Raw genomic sequence first — 24,298 nt, forward strand, 5'->3', positions numbered from 1 at the left:
GCTTCTGATACAATTTTACTTTGTATGTTTATTAATTGGTGTACCTATTAATCGGCCTACTTAAAATCCTTTCAACAAATACACATTAATATATATAAGTAATACACAAACACACACGACATATACAATGTATATACATTGTATATATAGGCCATACTAATATATTTATTACATTTTTTCCGGTGGAAATTATCGAAAAATATTCATTCTATAAAAGTGATATTTTTAACTAATTAAAAATATCACTTTATCTAAAAGTTTTCACTTTGAATTCACTAGTGAAAAATATCACTTTTAATGATTTGACCAATCAAAACACTGCATGCTTACAAATGACAATGGGGGGAATTTAAACGTTATCTGGTGTTTTTTGCAATAAAATAAAATAAACAGATTATATAGATCTATAATCTAACAGTATTTCTTCAGTAATACAAAATATATTTCACTCCTGTGGTTAAATTTAATACTAGTACTTTTATATTTTTCACTCATGCTGTACACTCGTGAAAAATATCAAAATATTAGCCACACTCGTGGCTGATATTTCTAATATTTGAAAATACCACTTTTTTATGATTTATAACCATTCAAAACACTGCTTACAAACTAGAATGAGGGAAATTATCAATATAAAACTTATGTCTGACAATTGTTGCAGTTACAGCAAAGATCAAGGTCATTCATTTGAACAATCTTTGTAGCCCTTCACCCCAGCATGCTACAGGCCTAATATCAAATCTCTGGGCCTCTTGGTTATTGAGAAGAAGTAATTTGAAGATTCTAGCCTATTTTACTCTTGTGACCTTGAAAGTAGGTCAAGCTCATTCATTTGAAATTAATAAACTTCGTAGGGTTTTATCCAAGCATAACTACAGGCCCAATATTAGTACCCTGGGACTTCTGGTTGGTGAGAAGAAGTTGTTGGAATGAAAACTAAGTTTACACACAACGGAACAATATGACTGATGAAGCATGATGACTACAGCTAGCTTTATAGGTTAATTATCCTGACTCTTTGGGTCTGATGACCTAAAAATTAATTGCTGGCCTAATACCTATATACCTCATCTTTTTTTCTTAATGTGACAATGAATGATTAAATATTCAGGTCTGTTCCAATGCTAATAATCATTAAGATAGGGAAAATATATAAAATATATATAATATATCAACCCTGGGACTTCCACCCAGAACAGATCTCACTGATTATAAGAAAGCAAACAAACTGTTTCCAAGGCACATTAATTTCCCCAATGACATTCCAGTCCTCATATACGGTATTTGTATTTTGAATTTGTTTACTTTCTGACAATATTATAAATGTTTTAATTTAAGTCAACAAAATGGCTTGAGTTTCAGTTGGTTATTTAAATTTGTCAATCATCGCCAGAGCACTTAATAAATTTTTAAAGTCAACATATCCTGATTCATTTTACCAAGCACATTTAAATAACTGAAAATACCCTGTAGGTATATTAAGCTACTAGGTTGGGGCACTAATTGCAATATACAAAAAGTTTCTTACTTCACTGATCTGCCAATATTCTCTCTTCACTCTTTTAACCAATGACTCTGGGTTGTTTTCTCTACATTATGATAATTAGGTAAATAAAAAAAAAATCCACCCAGATTTTACAAAGACACTTTTCCCTGCATATACATGTAGTTTTATTATGCATGCACACAGTGCGCTTATTAGGTTGAATATGGTATCGCATTGAAGTAGAATATATATAGGCAAATAAAATTGCAAAAAAATATAAAAAGTTAGGGTCACCTGTATCATAAACATGCAGCAGTTTAAATAAAAACAGAGACATCAGGTTCTCAGCAGATGCATGTACCTGAAGATATATCATATATTGGGTTAAGTTAATCTAATAAATTCATGTAGTGTATAATTGGATCAATACCAGGGTAATCTTAGGTTTGACCTTTGACCCTTTAACTTAATGGTCAATGCATGACCACCAAAATTTCACCATATGTTCTTGTGGATTTACCCACAAACTTTTTATTTCAAAAGTTGTCATGATGTGGGTATTTAATCTTGGCTGAAAGCACTACAATGTAAAATCTAATCAAGAGTAGAACTTCAATATTAATTACTCCATATGGAGAATGCGAATATGAACTAACCCTAAATTTACAATAATTATTGTTTTATCTATATGTATATTTGTATTGTTATATTTAATCATAAACATTATTTGGCTGTTATAAATTATCAGTGCAATATGTATACTGGTATTTTGTCTAATTGTAAAACAATATGATACAGTCAGTGTTTTCATTTAGAACCGGTCGCCAGCCAAATTGACCGGTTAGAATGGTGTTTTGGCCGGTTCAAATGACTTAATTCACTTTTTAAAAAATGTCTAAAAACATATTATCGTAATCCTCAGATACATGTATACCTGTTACTATTCATTTGTAGCCTTTTACAAATATTTTTATTGAAAACCCTGTACAGTATATATGTAAGAACACATGAAAGTGAATTCCTGACCTCAGAGTGAGAGGAATCCATTAATTCATGCCGTCACTGGCTCACTACCAAATGGTAGAATAAAGAGTAATGTCCAAATTATGTAAATCATACACAAAACACATTCATCTAAGTATATATAGCCTGCTAAATACATGTAATATACAATTAAACAATTCCTTTGCAAAAAAGCAAGCTACCTAAGAAAAAATGTAGGTAATATATTCAGCATCAGAAACATGAAATTGATGAACCCGTGAAGCAATTGATTATTACAGTTTATCCAGATATGGAATTATGGATGAAACAATTCTGAATCTGGTAATGAATTAAAACTTTTCATCTTAGATGCGTCAATGAATAACTGATAATTAACCTATAGATAAAGTTAGAAGATATATAAATCTGCAACTTATAATATTCCATCATTAAGTCCATCATACATGTACATAGCTATATCCTTGTCAAGCTGTGTAACTTATGAATTGTATATATGGATTATATACATGTATCTATAATAAATCAGATGTCATATTAAAACAATTCTAAAAAAAAAAACAAAAAAAAACAAGTAATGAAAATGATTAGCTTTCATTGTTTAGCATGATACAAGTTCAACAAATAAGTGTTAATCATGATGCTGAGGGATGGAATTAACTAGTAATCTAACAGTGCATGATGATTAATTGTCAACATGACAGTGATCTCAATTGATGGTATGCATGTGCAGCACCAATATATTGAATGCTCTCAGTCAGACATCAGTATATTGGTACCAATATCAATCAGGTTATCCCCGTGCCTTCAGTAACGTTTGCTAGATGTAACAAGATGCATATGGAGAGGCTATGACATGCAGTAGTTTTGCTCAGAAACTATTATATAATAACCTGTAAAATTTGACAGTATATATATATATCTACACCAGCATGCTAGATAACCTTACTAGGCTTGCAGGAATTTTCCTTTAACCTAGATATAGTGGTATGATGTCTGGTTTGTAGAGAGCAAGAGGTCCATAGATCGAGGCCGGCACGAACAGGGTATATTTATCATTACTCCTTCATAATTGTACAGTGTAAACATTTACTAATTTGGTAACACAATTTGACCAATCCAAGTGAAAGTTATATATAGGAGGTTGGGTGGCTACCTAATGGACCTAAAGAACATTGATTAGGCATGTAAACTTTGTGAAGGATGTAGTAGTGTAAAAGTGAGGATATAATTAAAGTCACCTTACTATCTCGGGCCAGAGTGAAATTATTTCCTTCAACTTAAATTAGCTTGGAGGTAGGATGTTTGCCCTGAGAGTCAGATTTCGCTAGTTTATAAAGCCTGGCAGGGGCAGGGTATTTTTCATTAACTCCTTCTTATTACAATACATCAGATATACTCTGAATATAATGGTGTAGTTTTTCCACAGATATTGGTTTGGCTTTGTTTTGGTTTGTTTTGTTTAATGTCCTATTAACAGCCAGGGTCATTTCAGGACGTGCCTGGGAGGTTTTGAAGGTGGGGGAAAGCCGGAGTACCCAGAGAAAAACCATCGGCCTATACCGCCAGTACCTGGCAACTGCCCCACATGGTTTCAAACTCGCAACCTAGAGGTAGAGGGCTAGTGATAAAGTGTCGGGACACCTAAACCACTCGCCCACCGTGGCCACCGTTCGAGAATACAATATATGGTCACTTTTGTCTTTCTTTACCCTCGCCAAAATACAGCTTTTTAATTATATTTGAAGACACTGACCATGTATTCTATTTATCGTGCAACAGTCATCAAAAATAATCATTTTGAAGTGAAACAGTATCAATTATAATCCAAATATGTTTGTCTTTTAAAAGTTGTTTCACTTGGAAGTAGACAATTATCGAATGGACGTATGTGCTAAGATTCCAAAATACAGCTGTTTTCCGTCACTGCCGTATACAGCAAAAATATATACATGTATATGGTGGGTGTATTCCGACAATGCGGTGGCAGTTGCAGGATAAACATGTGTACATGTACTGTATGGATCCTTAAACCAGCATGCATTTATAGTTTTATCCAACATTAAAAAAAACAGATAGAGGATATTCCTAATCCTTTGTATTAGGAGGTGCACTCAGTGAAATAACTGCATGACGATTTCAGAGATCACTGGTAGTTAACATAACAATTTAATTAGTTCAACTAAAACAGCCATATGTCAAACGTGTTTTCAAGACTGATAACAATTTGTGGGACGAGCAGTGTACACATAGGCCTAATGTAGGAATAAAAAATATACCGACGCGTGCCATTAAGGAAATGACGCTAATATAAATTTTCAATACATAGGCCTATATTTACATAGCGTATCCTGATGGACCTACACTCTAGTAGAACCGTCAGTGTCAACATATCGATTCGACAAACTTCCGGGCAGCATGGATTTCCTTCCATATAACGTAAACTTTACAAACCTTGATATAAGACACTATATTATTGATTATAATCAAAAAGAATGTAATTATAATAACTCGATTTGAAAAGAAGTAAAACAAATGCAAAATATTTTACCTCTCGTTCCAGACTTGTTCGGCCATGTTGTTTGTGTGTATCGAAGGCCAAGAAAAGAATCGAGAGATCTGATTGGTCAATATTGACCTCTTTTGGGTTCAATTTAAAAACGAGGTTGGAAACACGTGGGTTCATTTTTCAACATGGCTGATGATAAACAAGAAATGTCGAGTAATTCGGGAGAAGAAATGGATGTCAATAGCGATGATAGCGATGACGAAGACATCATGGAAGAAGAGACAGAAGAAAGCAAAGTTTATTTACCAGGGGAAACATTGAAAGACGGCGAACAGTTAGTCTGTGATGAATCTGCATATGTCATGTACCACCAAGCACAGACAGGTGCTCTAACTAGATACTCTCAGTTTCAGTAACTGCTTAGGCTTATACAGTTATACATTGCCCTGTTAAAATTATTTAAAATGTTTGTTAAAAATTCTGCTTAATAACTTTCCTCACACGGAATGTAATCCATATAAGTATTGATATTTACATGGGTGTCGTTACGTTATTCTGTTGCTGATATATGGAGAATAAATTTGACAGTTGTGCATGCATGCTTTGAGGATCATGCATTTGAAACTAATTGTACAATATGGCAATGTGAAATATTTTGGAGAAAAATACATTAAATAATAAAATACTTATATATCAAAATAACAAAATACTTTATATATTAAAATAATGAAATACTTAATATATTAAACAAAATCCGTTTTATATCAACACCAACTGGAGGTTATATTTATCATATTAACTTGTAAATATGCGAATTTAATAAGACCTGGCACATGAACATTCTTTTCAATAGCACAGATTAATTTGTTAAAGATATATCAACAGAGATTACACATATGAAATGGTATAGAATGCATGCAAGGAATTATATCCAATAATTCTAAATAGTCAATAGCTACATGTATGTAGTCTATATTAAGAATTAATCAGTTAACTCATATAGTAATAATACACAGTATCTCTGTCTGCCAGTACATTAATTTATCTCTGGATCAGCTGAAGACTCGAGAACAATGGGGAATTTAGGTGCTTTACGTGAAATTTTTGGCAGCAATATTAAGAAAGAAAAAACTACCGGTAGAGTGTAACGTTGAAAGGATTATAATATAGATCAATTCACTTATTTTGAAATCTTCTGACCTGAATAACTTTGTAATCAAATAGTATTGAAATTATCAGCTAATTAACAATGATGTCCATTACATGCTTTAAATATCCTAGAATTTTCTTTCCTCTTTATTTCTAACATAACTAGGCCTGCATAAGTTAACAAATGATGATCATGATCAGATAATGAAAATCCTTCATATTTTGATTTAGGTACTACTTCATGTAATCCTAATCTCAGAGATTTGTGCCAGTGAAAAATAACCATTGTTACAAGTAATGTGTGTGGTTAAGAATGAAGTGCTATCCAGTATTTTGGTTTATTCATGATCATAGTAGCAAATATACTCCTTCAGTAATATTTTTTATGTTACATGGATTGATTTGTGAACTTTGTGTAGTCATGTGGCGAAAGATCTAGACTATGAGAAATAAGGGAAAACAATATACATACAGAAGACAAAAGAAAATGAAATTTCTAAATTCTAAAAACTTTTTTGAATTTAAATGCTTTAATGATATTTATTGTTTTATTGTAGGAGCTCCCTGCCTTAGTTTTGATATTCTATGTGATTCCCTCGGGGACAAGAGAGAAAATTTCCCACTGACCTGTTACACTGTAAGTGGAACCCAGGGGGAAAGGGGTCACACCAACAATGTCATTGTCATGAAAATGAGCAACCTGCATCGCACATCCAAGGAACAGAAACCTGACACAGAAAATGAAAGTGATGAGGAAAGTGAAGAGGAGGAGGAGGATGAGGAAAAAACACCTGAGTTAGAAACAGCTTTAATGAAACACACTGGATGTGTTAACAGAATTAGGGTAAGATAAAACATCATACAAGTACAGTGTTTATTATCAAATTGGAAATTAATGAATATTTGTTTGTCATCACTGTTAAGTTAAATATGTTCTTTATTTAAAAATCATAACACATAAAATAAAATAACCCTTACTAATAATACCGGTATTCAGTTTAATCAGCATCCTAGATTGATTATATGGTTTATTGAAGATCATATACACACTTTTAGAGACCTGCAACTTTGTGACAAAAAAAATTCTGATTATAATTGTTGCAGGCAACCAATATTGGTGATAAGTCCATAGCAGCGTCCTGGTCTGAGGTGGGAAAGGTGTACATCTGGGACTTGACCCGCCCTCTCCAGGCTGTCAATGACTCCAACATAATGGCAGTGTACACACGTAATGAAGAGTCGCCTCCCCCTGTCTTCTCCTTCAGTGGTCATCAGACAGAGGGCTATGCATTGGACTGGTCTCCAATGAGTCCAGGTAGATACAAAACTTAAAATTGCATCTTTGCCTCATTTCAAGTTTGTCAATAATAATATTTTAGTTAAAAGAAAGAAATCTATTTCAATAAAAAAATGTGTTATTTGTATATTTCAATAAAGAGTTATATCATTTCGTCACAAGGATTCTCCTAAAATGTCATATTTGTCAATGTAATTATTAGTAGAAAGAAAAGGCATTATTTTTGTTGAGACATCATTAGAGGTCATTTCTGGTGTCAAGTAATAGTTGAATGATGATGAAATATTTTTCCATGTCCTGTCATACTTGGTGACTGTTGTTTCCATGCTCCAGATATTGTTGTTTCCATGCTCCAGATATTGTAGACTGGATATTTTATTTGCAGGTCGCTTGGCCACTGGAGATTGTTCAAAGAATATACATGTATGGAACCCTCAACAAGGCGGTGCCTGGCACGTTGATCAGCGACCTTTCAAAGGACACACCTCCTCTGTAGAAGACATCCAGTGGTCACCGAACGAAGACAATGTAGGTGTTATCCATTTGTCCTGACCAGTAGTTTTCAGTGTAATGTACATATTTTACTCACAAAGCAATGGTATGTAACAGATTTTCCTAGCAAACAGATTTAACAGATGTGTCACATCTGAATCTCATTATTTAGCCCATTACCCAAAGTGTCTGCTTCTCTGTAAAATATTTCAGTCTTCCAGCAGACAGCATGATGGGACAGAATTAAGACATTGTTTTAATCTAAACAATCAAAAATGTTTTCATGAAACAGTACACCATCAACGACCCAATTTTCAGTTATATGGTGCACTGAATGACCTTCACCTCCAGATGATAACAAAACAAACCTCTAGATTTGATAGGAAATTCCATTGATAGCATTTTGAAACTAAATTGCACGTCTTGTAATTAGACACCTAAGAGCATGCAGGCCCAATTGCTCGAATCATAGTTGGGATCAAGAGTCCAGCCCATGTTAAGCTTGCCTGCCCCATTTGATTTTGAAACTTCACAAAAGTGTGCTTAACCTAACAGAAAACTTACGATGCATTTTTGTGCGACAGGTATTCGCTTCCTGTTCAGTGGACAAGTCTGTGCGTGTTTGGGATGCCAGACAGCCACCTTCAAAAGCATGTATGCTGACAGCCAGCGACGCCCATGAACGTGATGTCAACGTCATACACTGGAACAAGAATGAGCCATACATTGTATCAGGAGGGGATGACGGAATGATCAAAGTCTGGGATCTACGTTTGTTTCAGGTATATTGTTATGCGAGATGTTTTTAGTCAGGAGTTATTTTGACTCATTTTAACAATCACAACTCATTTATATTCATACTAGTTATAACTTCATTGTGTACATAAGAAGATTTGAAGTTTTTCTTAACTTACATTAGTTGAAAATTAGCATTTGGCCTTCATGTTATGTTTGAACTACTTTTATTCATACCGTTACATGTCAATAATATATTTACTATGAAATACAGAAAACTGAGATCGTTCAAACATACGTCCTAGTCGTACACCAATAAAATCTCGCAACTCTAAGATGTTAGGTCTGAATCAGTTGTTTAAGAAATAGAGGTTACACAACGAGTGGTTGTTGGATATGGAAGTTATTTCACACGAGTAAGTTATTTTTTGAAAGTTACAAAAGACACGAGCTTTAGCGAGTGTTTTTTGCAACTTTCAAAAAATAACTTACTCGTGTGAAATAAATTCCATATCCAACAATTTCGAGTCGTGTGACCTGTTTCTACCACAATAATATCGGCTTGAATCAAAGGGAAACGTGGCCAAGTATAATTTCGCGTATGCAAATAAAGTGTACCGGTGACGTCCGGGACCCGGTGATGTGACCTCATTAGATTATTGATGACGTCAATAACAATTGCAGCTTGGGTCAAAGTTCACCGTGTTAGCCAATCAAAATGCGTACAGAGTTTATACCACGTGTGGTATAAACAGATTGTTAATCAACAGCTGTAATGATTACCTGATGGTCTGAGAGTTGAATAACACAGGGTATTGTGGTAGAATACATGATATGATATCCCAGGTTTGATGTATTTGTCTATTGAGTTCAAATCTCTACTTTACCTGGTACTGCCTATTAAATCTCTAACGTTTCAAAGTAATAATCAAGGATAATCCAGCATGGGTTACAAGTATCTCACTGTCATTCAGATAACACAATTTATTACAATTTTACCAGTGAAATATCAAAAATTAATCATTTTATAAAAGTGATATTCTTCACTAGTGAGTGAAAAATATATATTTTTTCTGATTTGAACAATCGGACCACTGATAACAAACAACAATGGGGAAAATTGAGATTTGCATATAACTCTCTGTCATGTTATATGACGTCATAATGTAAGATAGAATACATAACGTCACGATTTGGCGTACATTTGTGAGCTGTTGACAGGGGATCGCAATGAATTCTGGGAGAGATTGAGCTGCCTCTGTATATTTTGCTATAGAATTAATATCTAACAGTATCTTCAGTAATACTAAATATGTTTCATTTGTGTGGCTAATATTTTGATATTATATCAAATATATATATATGGTGATATCAAAATAATAGCTACACTCGTAAAATATATTTGGAAATACTAAAGACTGCTTGATATCCTCTATGTATTTATAAAATGTTTATCCTACTAGTGTACATTTGTGTACAAATAAATTGTTATTCTTTTTAATAATGTAAATACCATAATTTGGTATTTGATCTAACTGTACATATATATCTTAACAAAAATAAACGTTCAATATATTAAAGAGATTATTGTTTTTAAATGGTATTTAATGGATGAATCATCTCCCTTTTTCCAGGGTGAGAAGTCTGTAGCAGCATTCAAGCACCACACAGCACCAATAACATCACTGGAGTGGAATCCAAATGACAGTTCTGTGTTCGCTGCGTCGGGTTCTGATGATCAGATTACAGTTTGGGATCTAGGTGTAGAAAAGGACAGTACAGAGCTACAGACTAGTGAACCAGACGTTCCCCCACAACTCTTGTTTATACACCAGGGCCAGACAGACATTAAAGAACTCCACTGGCACCCTCAGTTACCTGGGGTTATTATCAGCACAGCTCACAGTGGATTCAATGTGTTTAGAACTATCAGTGTGTAATCTGGTATTAGACGATATTGGGTCATCATCATACTTGTGAAATAGATCATCGACAACAGAAAGGAATTTTTAACTGGCGATGAATTTTGACAATACAGTATTGTGATTGGTTCAACTGGTTAAGGGTTTTATTTATTCTATGAATTTCAGACTTTTAAAACGCCAATACAAATAGATTTAGATATGGTAACACAAAAATTCTGTAAGTTTGACATCATCTCCATATTAAACTGAATTATCTAATCCATTCAACATAAACAAATCAGAGGATTTTTACAAGCTTGATCTACACATACATGTACTGCATAGTTACTTAAAAATGGTAATATTTGCAGGGCATGTAATATTGTTTTATTTGCAATTATTAAAGATAGCACAACCCAATGAATATTTATGTATTAATACAGTACATACAAATGTCTACCCGGCAGTACTTGTATAAGTGTTAATTGTTAACACGGCAGTGTTGCATGAAATACCTACTATTATATATATTAAACTAGTTCCGACTGGGGCAACCACAAATTATTACGGAACTAGTACTGCTATAGTATGAGGTACGGGCAACATGTTAGAGATTCGGCTGAGATCAGTAACCACGTTGAAGGATCTTTATGAATGTTTTTGTTTCAAAGAAGTTTCTTTTTTGTTGTGTATTCTATATTATTTGCATTCAACATGCAACTATTTTATGACCGTTTTCAGTTAAAGATGTGTAGATGTTCCCTTCTGTGAAACTACACAACAAGGAGTGTTTATGACTTGAATAATGATAATTTCAATATTAATTAAAACAACAAAAATGAAAAGTTTGCATTCGTTAGTCCTTCAAGTGAGTTTCCTTGACCAGGATATAAGTTACTGGGAGAAACAAGTTCTAGAACTTCTGTTAAATAAATCTAAACCCTAAAGGTCACAAATAGTTGAAGATAAGAATATAATAGGAAATAACTGTAACTAGCTGAATGATTCTATGAAATATGTTTTGTGACTACACAATACATGTATCTGAAATACTGTGTAGAACAGTACTGCTGTCTACATGGTTGGATGCACGTGATCATTGTTACTTGAATAAATAAAAATATTTGTTCTTCATCTATCGGTAATTTTCATTTCATCAGAGTAAGCTTATAATGGCTTGCCAAATTTCAAGGGAAATGTTATTTATTTTCTTTAATCTCAGGATCCGGATATGCATGTAATATACATGTATATGTAAGTGTATATGCCATGTTCATGTATACCTCCAATAAAATATTCAATTGCTCCCTGCAATGTAATCTCTATTACTGAATTGGCAGCAAAACTACATGGATGAAAGCACAGGTGCTTGACATGTTCGATTTCCTATGATTCAGAATGAATTATTTAACCCAAGTAAGCTATGTCATACACAATATTTTATATTAACATTACAACACAAAAGAATACATATGTTTATAAGTAAATACACATACTACAAGGTATATATGTTCTCACTCAGTTGTCACTGTCAAATTCAATACAATATCATTATGTCACAAAAGATTTTAATGGAATTGATAGTTGTGGTATCATACATATAATACAGTACAATTATCACGTAACTTTCATATGTGACATTTTAACCTTTGTATGTGTTAATTCCTGTTTGTTGCTGTAGTTACTAGTCTTATTTTAAACAAAGAATGGTACCTAGTTGGTTATATATATATGATATTTATCTGATTTTAATAATAATAATATATGGCAAATTTCAAATTCCTTTTAATTGATATTTGATACACATCAAAATCTACTATCAAACCATGACATTTTTCATGAAGACATTTGATTAAACCTTTGTAATTAATCCATCACAAATCGTGTCCAGGAATTAACATCCTAATTCTACTATATCACAGTCCTGTCATTTATTGGAGAGCAAAGTTGACAAGGAATGAATAAATATATTAACTGAATTATCACAAATGTATGTAGAAATATCCCAAACAGAAAAACACAGTCGAATGTCATCAGAAACCACACAACAGAATTTACAACCTAGTATCCTGTGTTGTCACCATGTGATGGTAAGGGCACTGGCTATTTTCTCCACACCATGGTATGATGTATGGAGCATTTGTTTGGCCTTGTCAGAGTCTGCCCCACCTAGCCAGTTTGTGTATAACTGTTCCACGCCTGGTATACAGTCGGGGGTCCGTGTTGACAGGGAGTTATACAGTTCTGTAACACGCTGAAGTCTATCCTTCGTTGTCTCCTCTCCAGTATCGGGCTTGAGTTGTCCCCCACCATTGTTACATCCTGTCGGACATGCCATGATTTCCACAAAATGATATGGACATTTACCTCGCTTCACTTTCTGCACAATGTTCTGTATGTTTCTAAATCCATATGCTATGGCCATCTTCAGGGGAGGACGCCCCTCTACTTCAATCGTTACTTCCTGGAAGTCCTGATTCCTGATAGTAATAAATAAAACAGATGGTTTAATTGAATTAAACAATTGTGTGACAATAACCTATATTTGAAATGCCAACCTTGATATTTAACTTTATATATGGAATATATGTTTGAAGTGTGATAAAAATTGTTGAAGAACTTGACACATTGTATGGATGCTAATATTAGATATGGTCAGGCTTTCCTTAAATCTCATTGGCTTAAACATGGTTTTGTTTGCCTGGTTTGGAGGTGGAGGAAAGCAGTGGTACCTGGAGAAAAACCACTGACCTATAGTCAGTACCAGGCAACTGCCCCACTTGGGTTTCGAACTCGCAACCCAGAGGTGGAGGGCCAGTGATAAAGTGTCGGGACACCTTAAAGGGTTTTAGACACAAAAAGGTTAAAGTTGTCTATAGGTTGGTTTTATGAAAACCAGTCAAATTACCCTCACACTCCTGGGGTTGTGTATATACACGCTGAGATACAGGGCACAGCATGGGCCCATCTGGACAACTGACCTATATGCAAAATTTCATTCTGATAACGAGGTCGGTCAGCCTCCTATGTCACAGGTTCACTGCTGCCGAGATGATAGTATAACTAACATTATAAACACCCAAATGTGTGTCGCAATAAATCACTATTTACACACTATCTACCAAAGGTTTTGTGATGTGGGAATACTTTACATTAATATATTGGGTTACAACAGTGAATTGGTTACATGTACTCCAGTGATGACGTGTAACGTCATCAGAAGCCTTGGCTAGCGAAGATGAATACGAGCGGCATCCGTATTACTGCTGTTTTCATGTTTGAACTGTTACAATCTATGGTACTGCTTCTCAAGTTTAATTCTAGGATTGTGTTTGACCCATTTTCCTATTATTCTCTTCATTGCGGAAGCTGTTATAGTTTTCAACCGCAGTCGATTCACATTGGAAGCCATTTTTGTTTCCGTATATGCCACAACATTTGCATATTCAGCATTTTGCATTGACCGCTACATTGACCAATCACATACTTCATCTTGACCAGAACGCCACCTGTCGCGTCATATCCGGGGCCAAAACCAAATTAGACGGCTATGCCGAAAAAAAAAAAAAAAAGATGACATGTGATATTAGTAAATTACCAAGGTTATGATATTGTCCGCTGGTCTACTATTTTGATTATACAATTACAGACATGAGGTGTGGAAAGAAAATCTAAACATGTAAGATGATAAAATCAGGACATTCACTGTCATTGCTTTCAATATTTACAAAATAATATGGGTCTCTTTGAAGTTTCCCTCTATAAATGCATGTAACAAGGCAGATTCTAGCCTAGTGATACTGGTGAGGTGAACCAGATGACGCGTGGGACCACGTGACCACCTAGCTCATTAAAATTTTTCAGCCAGCAGCAATATCCCCCTACTGGCCTAAAATAGATAAACAGCTTTGTAAGGCGAGGTAAAACCTGTGTCAGCCAACATTTATGGGGTCGGGCTAACAGAAAATGGAAAAATACCCTATGTGTCCAAAACCCTTTAACCACTCGGCCATTGCGGCCCTATCTTAAACATGGTCATGCGGAGGTTAATGTTTTGAGATATTAACCCGGCATTTCTATTTAGAAGTCGGTATTGCATTTGATTCTATCTGGTTGGTACAACACCATATCAACCTCACCAAAGGTACATTTTTGATAAATGTCTGTGGGGGATTTCAATTTCACTATATTCATGGTCATTACTATAGTGTAAAAATATATATCCGTAGAAATTTTATGTAAATGTGCATATACTCAAACGTATATAATAACAAGATGTATTGAAGTGATTACTGCAGAAAATTTTAATACGAGGCAGTGTTGAGAGGAAATTACTCGCCAATTATTTCCTCCTGGGACAACAACAAAATGTTAACCTCATAAAAATCAACAGCTATACAGTATCATTTCATCACTGACATGAATAGATAGATAGCTGCAATATATACAGACAACTGACAAAAGCATTAGGACCAAGAGATAATATACACAAGTGTGTGAAGACAATACCTGAGAGTTTTATACTGAAGCTGGCCACATTCCTGTCCAAAGATCTGGGTAATACTGTACTTCATGACATGCTCCAGGTATCCACCAGACCCGCCTCCATCGTGATTGGTCAGTTCTAGTGGGGGCATTCCAGGCACACTACAGTAAAATAGGCATGGTTACCACTAGCTGTGATATCGCAACTCTTGACGAGGAAACAATTTAAAAATTTACAACTAGGGAGAGAGGCTATATTTACACTGGGCTAGAACCAATCTTTTGATGACATATTTTATAGAATAACAGGAATCAATTGTAAGTGTTACATGTAGTTAATGACTGTCAACTATAATAATTCAACTTATTGTGGTCAAACTATGTACCTGGTTTTAAGCAGAAACTACTCATATTTCATGACCTCTAGAAAATCACAAAGTCTAATTGGTTACCGTCAATCATTTCACATGAAAAGTAAATTTGTATATAACAAAACAGCTTTCTTCCAGTAATTGTTTCAAAACTAAAACTGAAGAGTACAGTAAAGTATGATACTAACATCATGTCCAGATCAAGGCCTTCTAACTCAGCCAGGTTCAAACCTTCTTTGATAAGCATTTGGTCCACTTCGCCTAAAATGCAAAAAATAATGCCATCACTAAGAAAACAATTAAACATCTCGTTTCACGACTGCGCAATACTAATGAAAAGATTAATCATCAACCGCCATGCTTCATTTTTCAATTACAAAACATGAAATTAATTATATATCAGAGCCCCTGACCTAACAGTTATTGACATTCATTTGAATATCTGTTAGGAATTCGAGTCATGAAATAATTTTTTTTTGTCAATTTTGAAAGTGAATCTAATAAACTTTCTTCTTCCTTACATCTCCCTAGACACTGTCTCACTTTTTGCCTTCATTTGAGCATTTTCCCTTTGAGGAAGGCTTTGGGTTTTGTTCCCAGACATACCAGAGTCTATAATTATGGTAGGTCCTACTCCTAAATGCTCAGCATTTTGGGGGTGGTAGGACTGGTTCACCTGTTGTCAGTATAATGTGACCAGTTGGGGTGTCCTGCTGGTTGTCTTCAGCAGTATGTGATACCATGAAGTCGCCATTAGTTCAACGCGATCACAAGGAGACAAAACACGATCATTTCACAGTCTCCCAAAACACGCACACTCACCACATGCATACATAATGTACATCTCGCACACAAGGAAGGACATCCTTAAATGACCTTAGCTGGCTGTATAGAACATTAAAGAAAACCATAATACCTAACTAATAAACTGTAACTGATAAAATACAGAATTTTTAGAAATGCTTATTTCAGAAGAAACATGTTTTTCTTGAAATTATTAGACAATTGTTACAAATATAAAATTTGTATATTTTAAAAGTCTAACAGAACCCTGTGCTGTGAGGTGTCTATAGCATGCACCTGTTGTGATAACACAATCCACATCTCTGGTACTGTACAGATCGTTGTAGAAATCAGACCGGGACGCTTCCAGCTTCTTGTCGTAACAGGGCATAACTGTTACATGGAAGATATTATTGGGCTGGACACCCAAGTGACCGGCGAGGAAGTCCTTTACCAGCGAACCCATCACCTGTTGGGGCGACTTGGCTGTACTGATGTAAGGCAAGATGTATGTCCCATGGGTCTTTTCAGCGTAACATATCCAACCTGATGACGTAAAAACAGGCTATCAGTAATAACAGTGCTAATACAAGAGATCTAATGGGTCCTGTAGTACTTGTTTTTTTTAAAATTTTGTTTGTAAGCAGCTTATATCTGTGACCTCAAAAGATGGTCAAGGTCAAATTGGTCTATTTTCATTCCTTTACAAAATCTACATTATCTTTAAAAGACAGAAAAATAGGCAATATCTATGTAATTTGGTCTATAAATAAATGTATGACTGCATGATTATATATCTTGAAACAGAATATAGACATATCTAGAGATTTTGATTACAGGGGCTAAACAAAATTAATCACTTCGTTTTCGCGCCAATTTCTCTTAAGTGATGAGGGAGGGGGTTATTATTGGTGAAAAAACAGATGAGGACAGGTTTTTTTTTTTTTTTTCCCAACAAATCATTATCCATTTTCATCTAAACTACTTCAAAATGAGGGAAACAATGATTTATTATGGTTCTTTGTCCTTGTTTCACATAAATGCTATTATTTTATGGTTAAATCTAATGCATATTACAGCAAAAGGTTTGTTGTTGATACGTTATTTCCACACATTCTTCTCCCAAAGAATGATGAGGGGTATTTTTTTTTACTTTAAGCAGATTACTTTAATAGAGGGTCTGAGAACCAAGCTTTTTTTTTTGCCAAATCAACATTTGAATTATATCAAAGATGTAGTATTACATGTATTAACTTATTCGAATCAACAAAATTCATAATTTCCTGATATGAAATTGTCTTAATTACCAGGACAAGCTGATGCCAACATCGGCAAGGCTGATTTGTCTGTCTCTGAATCTCTATACCGCTGGACAAACTCCCGACAGCTCTCCAATAGACTGAAGTTTCGTGAAAATGTTGTATCGAACACATAGTGAACACCTGTCAACACAAATTTTAAAGTTCATTACTTAAGGACGCATGTGACATGCGACAGGTAAACGTACACATTCTATATAGACATACATCTATGGTTTGTACATACAGCCACATCATCATGCTACATAATGTTGATGTCTATGGCATGATGAGTTTTCCGTGACCCACTTTGGACAAGAGGAGGTACGAGATTCATTCTCTTTGTAAATCTGTGTCGATGTGACAGGGTTGGATCTGGTTGAGATCATATTGATATCTATATATTACGGTGATTTTCTTTAGCTGGGGTGAAAGTGAAAGTTTCCCTTTAACCAATTTTATACAGAAAAATTCTCAATTTATTATCATTTTGACAATTCTCTCCGCAAAAACTAACATTACGGATAGAATGACAGAAAATAAGTGGGGACTTCCATACATTTAACTTACACCTGTCTCATCAATAAATGGTGTACATGTATGTGACATATATAATTACTTTTAGTACAAAATGTAATTGTTTTTCAAAAGAATCAAGTCTGACCTTTGACCCTTTAGTACCCAGTAAGTAATGTTGATGGATGAACACCAATATCTAATCAGGTGAAGAACTTGATGTTTTGGAAATATGGTATATAGATATAACCTAAATCTGTCAAGGTACATTTGTATTCATGATACCTTGTACACAAGCTTACACAGCCGAACACATGTGAACATCAAGTTAGTGTCTTTAAATGGCCTTCAAGCCCCCTAACTTAAAGCGAACTGTCCAATGAGGAAACGTTTTACTCCCTGAAGCCACGGTTTATTTGTATTGGATAATGTTCTGATACTCATAATCCACAGATACTAAGATAGGGTTTCACAACATGACATAAAACCTTGTGGTACAGACAGATGCAAAGACAGACACAGAGACAAAGTGATTATCATATGCTCCCTCCCTTTGCCTTTCGTACCTAAGTGTTGAGTGTGGAGGTAGGTACAAAAAATGGATTGATGTATCATATCAACATTATGTAACAACAGAACCTATTACACGTATGCACCAACCTGTACATTATACACTGTATGCTGGGCAGAAACTTCCCCCTTGCAATTTACTGTTTAACACATTTACTTTCCTTGAATTATCACATAGCATTTATGAGTCATATTCAATAACAATCTATTTTCTTAGAAACAATTTGATATAATATGATATGACCTAGGGTCCAGGTAATCATTTCAAATGAGAAACAGTTACCTATTTTTTTTAAGAACCATGTGAGTTTGTGTGCAGTATCTGTGACAGACAGGTTGTATTTGGCTGACAAGGATGCCCTGGACTGAGGAGAAACGGATACCACCACAACCTTCTGTCCATTAGTATCGCCAGTCTAAAATAGATAAATACATTTAACATTGACTATTTCACAGTTCATACTGATGTTTTAAGCAATTTCAATCTCAACCACTCATCTCTTCATGCCTCAATCACATTAACGTCTTATATATATGTAATCATTAAAAGTTTCAATACCATAGCTGTGATGGGAATCGATTTCACTTTCAGAATCTATAATTGGAAATCGATCGATTATCAATTACAATTGGTTTACTAAATTAAGCACAGAATTGCCCTTTTGTATAAAATTAATGTACATCTCAAGTACATTTATAAAATGCCATAGCTTTTCTTAAAATGGCTAATATATTAAAATCTACTTAATCAGTTGAAAACGACAAATGAATATATTTGGTACAATATAAGATCATCTACTTCGTGTTTTGGTAACATTACAAAAAAAACATGAAGCCAAAGATTTACGAACACTTCCAGAAATTCTGATTAATTGCCTTTTCAAAATCATCATCGATGATCCATTTTATTTATTTTGTTTTTTTAGATAATTTTCAATCATTTTCGATGATCGGCCCATAGTCTAAAAGACAGTCTGGATTTTTGTGAAGAATTGCTAAATTCTAACACTAGCTCAATTATCTCCCTTTAGTTAAAAATTTGAACTCTAGAATCAGGCATCATAGTGACTAGAATTATAAAAGCAAATTTTAATTATGATTTTGATATTCTAGAGACAAGGGCCAGTCAACCTAAATGAAGCACATATTTATTACCTCCTGTAAGCGAAGGTTTTCCCGAAGGACCTTGTACAGTTCCTCCTGGCTCTGCTGTGTGATAAGTACACTCTCTGCCGAGGTGATACAGCCACTACAGGCAAGACAGTCATTTAGTGTGATCTTGGCTTTCTCAAGCTTCCTCTCTGCACCACTCTGGTAAAAGAAAATACAGCTGCTAGCTACAACACTAAGTATAAACTAGTAGGTTATCTATTTTATAAATGTACAGTCAAACCTGACTTAGTCACCACCTGAATTAATTAAGCAACTCCCTCTAGTAATTTTACTTTTCCCTTCCAATGCTGTTCACTATACTAATTATCTGATCCTGGATTAGAGACCACCTGTCATATGTGACCTTTTTTATTGTCACCCTTGGTCGGTCACATATGACAGGTTTTACTGTACATATGTATGTTCCCTGCTAATACAGCTACTTTTAACCTCCAATGTTTTCGCGTACAGTTTAACTTTTATTTTTATTAAACAAAATGATTATACTTCCTAATGTCTATGTACAATAGTATTTACCAAGTAATAATATAAATGTACATGTATCCCAAATTTTTAATTTAAGAGGTCAATCATGACAATGCTAATCTTAAGCTCATATCCCAATGGTATTAAAATGCCATAGCAATATTACCAATGGTTACCAATAGCAAATGAAAAGAAAACATTATGGAAGACTTTTGTGAGAAATCTGATGTGAAGTTTTCTTATTTTAACTTAATCTTACCTCTAATACTTCTAAATAACTTCCATCATCTTCTATCTTGATTTTACCAACTTTGCCAGGTCTTCTGTCTATCTTCACAGGTTTGATGCATTCCTTCAATGAAATATGATTGATTAACATCTATTCCTGGATAAGTAGTTCATATAATATAATCAGCTAAAGAGCCAAGATTTTCTTTTAAGGACAGTTTAACTTAGTGGCATCAAGGGGCATATGACATTGAGACAGAAGGGTCATCAATTAAAACTGATAAAAAATTGATGAAACTTAATGGCTTTCTGGGAAACACATTTTCAAGAATAGTAAATAACATTACCATGTGTGCAAAGTTTCTTTGAAATCCATGCACAATCCTTGGAGGGGTAGGGCTGGCAGTACATTTAAACTTGTGTCTACACCATATACAGAGACAGATAAACATGCTGATTCCAGAATACCCTTTCTTTAATGAGAGTGGCATTTCAATAAACTAGAAATATCTGGCACTTGCACACATCAAACCTAAGCAGTACCTGATATTAGCTAGTTACACTGCATCAGGAGTCAGGACGGGACAGGATGGAACGAGACGGGACGGGAGGGACATAGGTAACACTATTTGCACCCCCCCCCCCCCACTCCCTCAATTCATGGCAATGGCATACAAATAGAAATAGTTGCAGCAATTTATACCTGGGAAGGTGTAATGAAATCATTCAGATCTGTTAGCTGTAGTGCTCCACTGAAGTTGGAGGCCATCTCAAAGTTGGACTCCTCTATGAATCTTGATTTTCAAGCAGATACAAATGCAATCTAAAAACACAGAACAAAAAAACAATTATAAACTTAATATAATCGTTGATTTTCTAGCTAAGCTTCAGTACTCTACTCATGAAAACTATATATAACACATGGACGTCACACAAATTCCCAACCGATGGGTAATATATGATGATGCACCAGGGATTGTGAAATTTTACCAAGTCTATGCTACAAAACACTTTCATACATTTACATCTCGCATTGCTAAATACACACTTAAACTACTACTGTACAGCTGGATGGAGGTTGGTAGATCTAGATACAACCTTCTTAATAGAATACTATACAAGGTATTAGTTTATATAATTAGTTCGGTTTAATTTTCCGATGAAGATCTCAAGGTTCTCTACACCGAACTTGAACATATGGTTTCATATACAAATACACAAGTACATGTATATAAAAATATACATACATTCAGGTCAGTTTTGGACATAATATCTGGTATGTTTTGTATATTTTGTTTCTTTTTTTTTTAAGAATGGCCATTCATGTAAAATTGTTATTACTATTTCTATGGCATTTCAATGTATTAATTTATTAAGACTCGGGGGAATCAGGATCCATAGACACTGGCAAAATTAGTATCGTTATTGCATGGTTGAACCTCTGGTCTGTTCACTTCCATTCATACTGCCTTCCACCATGTATGCCACCATGTATGCAGTCTTTCTCAAACCTGAGAGGAAATCTTATCTCTTCGTCCGATGACTAACAGCCATCTCTGCCCGGCCCATCTCTGCCTTGCATGTACATAAACTTCTTTATACCTCATTATACATAGGTAGATGTTGATAGAATTTCAAAAAGTTGAAGGTCTACATATACTGTACATAATGTAGAAGGAGATCGAGGTCAAAATTGGGTGCAGTAGACAGGTAGACTTTATCTACTAGAACTAGCAATTCACATAAAAACAAAGTGAATCGGAATATTGTTTGGAGTTTATTCCTACAAATGAGCATTACGCTAAATGTCAGAATTAAAACTAACGACTCTTGCATACTTTTGAACATTATATCAAGGTTTTGTACAGAAATATAGACATATACGTACCAGCTCACATACATCGTACAAACTTCAGCTCAGCGGACTGTTGGCCGGAAACAGGATCCGGATGTACAAGGGAAATAACTACGCGCATCTATATTGAGGTGGGGTGATAATTGTACGACATACCCGGTCTCGGGCTATTAGGACTAATCGTTTCATATCATTATCTCAGGAAACACATTTACAAATCAATTTCAACTTTTCTGCTGAAAGCTTTTAATATTTCCTTGAGAGTACGTTTTAGCTGAACAATTCTCTTTTGGAAATTAACAAATCATCGATTAAAATATTTCACTGAGGGAAAACTTATGCGCACGCCATATCAAGGGCGTATTGAATCGTGAAATTTCAAGTTGTTTTTGTGTTTTATTTCGGCATAGCCGTATACTTTTCTTTTTGCCCCGGATATGACCTGCCAGGTGGCGTTACTGGTCAAGATGAAGTATATGGTTGGTCAATGTAGCGGTAGATGCAAAATGCAGATATGCAGTTAAAAAACGAAACAAAGTTAATTAAGATTGAATGCAAGCTGAATATTCAAATGACACATTAATAAAATCATATTCCTGATTCAAATGCAGTCTTATTATCACCAAAAATGATTCAAACTGATATAATTTTGTTATCCGAGCTGAAACTGCGCATTTATTAATTAGTTCGTTAATTTATTTCACCAGCAGTTTTACATTATAACCACCAGCATTAAAACTATGCCGTTTATATTTTTAAAAGATATTTCTTGTTTTATTCTACAAAAATAAAATCTAACTGTTTGCCACAATCGTTGTGAATTTATAAAGTTTCATATGTAATAAAAGAGATGAGAGAAAGAAAAAAATGAATCATGACGTTTTGTATCAGGTTCCATATCCTTGGCTTTGCGGTATCAATCATAATCATAAGAAACCGTAAAATTCATAGCTGTATATCATACAATGAAACAGAATTCACATTGAATAAGTTAAGCATGTGGAACAAAGTAAAGTTTAATAAATAAAAAAACATTCAATGCAAAATATCTATTAATCAAGTTTAGGAATTACAGAGAGTACGTATCACTTTCAGTTGAAGAATGGGCGTCATTTTGACTGGTTATGATTAAGGATTGAATATTGCTACGTCTTGTCTTCAGAAAAAAATAATGAACTTTTTACAAAGCCTCGATAATCTCGATAACCTCGATAATCTCAGAAATAGCATAATAGTATGCTATTTCTGAGCCAAGAACTATCCCTGCAAAATTAGCAATTGATATTTTCCCACCTTAGACCTAATGCACTCACGTGTGTTAGCGTATAAGCAGATACATGTATATCTATATATGTCTCTGGTATAAGGATTGGACAGAAGTGGACGACTTGTACACGACGATATTTTTTTTTCATTTCCGCAGATTGATGTTTTTAATCTGGTCAAAAGAAACAATAATTTGGTAGTTTCATTAAGTCAAACTTGAGTAGAAATTGAAATGTTAGCATGACAGCAGAAACTACATTTTTTTTTACATTCTATATTCTACAAAGCACTTTATTTTATAGAAGAAATATACTGTAGTGAGATTCAAATCACTTAAATCGACGCTACGACTCAAGCATAAGGATGCATACATTTCTGTACGCCCTTTTAAAACGCTTGGTAATATTGCCACAAAATCGTTTCTGTCAATGCAATATGACCCGCTGATTTACGATTAGTACTGAATATGATTTTCTGGACTCCAACTGTCTAGCTGATAGATATTCAACATCTTCTACTACCAATAATGATATAATGTAGAGGCATTGTGTAATACCTGCGTCCATATATCATCCTAGTGTAACCTTATTTCAGCAGCCTTTCGCTTTTGTTTGTGTCCTACAGAAAACAACAAAAAGCATCTATGCTGATTTCTTCAAAAATTCGATTTGATAGGTACATCTATGCGTAAATTGATGGGGTACATCTATGCGT

General features: G+C 34.5%; 3 protein-coding genes across 5 annotated transcripts in view; 1 reads left to right on the forward strand and 2 right to left on the reverse strand.

The window, feature by feature from the left end:
- The window catches only part of LOC117336838 (coiled-coil domain-containing protein 154-like), a 64,702-nt gene extending 59,620 nt beyond the window's left edge, over positions 1-5,082 (reverse strand). The window contains exon 1 of one of the 2 annotated variants that reach the window (XM_033897532.1): positions 5,040-5,082. Coding sequence is in view for 1 of the 2 variants with exons in the window: in XM_033897554.1 (XP_033753445.1) it covers positions 5,040-5,065 (26 nt within the window). In the remaining variant the exon portion in view is untranslated. The remainder of the gene's footprint in view (positions 1-5,039) is intronic. The other variant, XM_033897554.1, reaches the window with a different exon arrangement.
- Positions 5,083-5,148: 66 nt separating this feature from the next.
- On the forward strand, positions 5,149-11,708 carry LOC117336880 (glutamate-rich WD repeat-containing protein 1-like). The gene is made up of 6 exons (XM_033897618.1): positions 5,149-5,381; positions 6,704-6,990; positions 7,251-7,461; positions 7,829-7,971; positions 8,520-8,717; positions 10,305-11,708. The coding sequence occupies exons 1-6, from the start codon at positions 5,183-5,185 to the stop codon at positions 10,608-10,610; spliced, it is 1,344 nt and encodes a 447-aa protein (XP_033753509.1). The 5' UTR covers positions 5,149-5,182; the 3' UTR covers positions 10,611-11,708.
- Positions 11,709-12,035: 327 nt separating this feature from the next.
- On the reverse strand, positions 12,036-22,421 carry LOC117336866 (cytosolic iron-sulfur assembly component 3-like). Of its 2 annotated transcripts, none has more exons than XM_033897606.1 (10): positions 22,364-22,421; positions 21,167-21,286; positions 20,495-20,587; positions 19,753-19,908; positions 18,881-19,013; positions 17,521-17,655; positions 16,511-16,759; positions 15,619-15,691; positions 15,084-15,221; positions 12,036-13,054 (listed from the first exon to the last, which is right to left on the reverse strand). In XM_033897606.1, the coding sequence occupies exons 2-10, from the start codon at positions 21,230-21,232 to the stop codon at positions 12,652-12,654; spliced, it is 1,446 nt and encodes a 481-aa protein (XP_033753497.1). In that variant the 5' UTR covers positions 21,233-21,286; positions 22,364-22,421; the 3' UTR covers positions 12,036-12,651. The 2 variants fall into 2 exon arrangements, with proteins under 2 accessions (XP_033753497.1, XP_033753489.1); XM_033897598.1 differs by having other exon boundaries at positions 22,352-22,405.
- Between the last annotated feature and the right edge of the window lie 1,877 nt (positions 22,422-24,298).

This window comes from Pecten maximus, chromosome 1 (assembly GCF_902652985.1).
Source record: "Pecten maximus chromosome 1, xPecMax1.1, whole genome shotgun sequence".
Classification (NCBI taxonomy): Eukaryota; Metazoa; Mollusca; class Bivalvia; order Pectinida; family Pectinidae; genus Pecten; species Pecten maximus.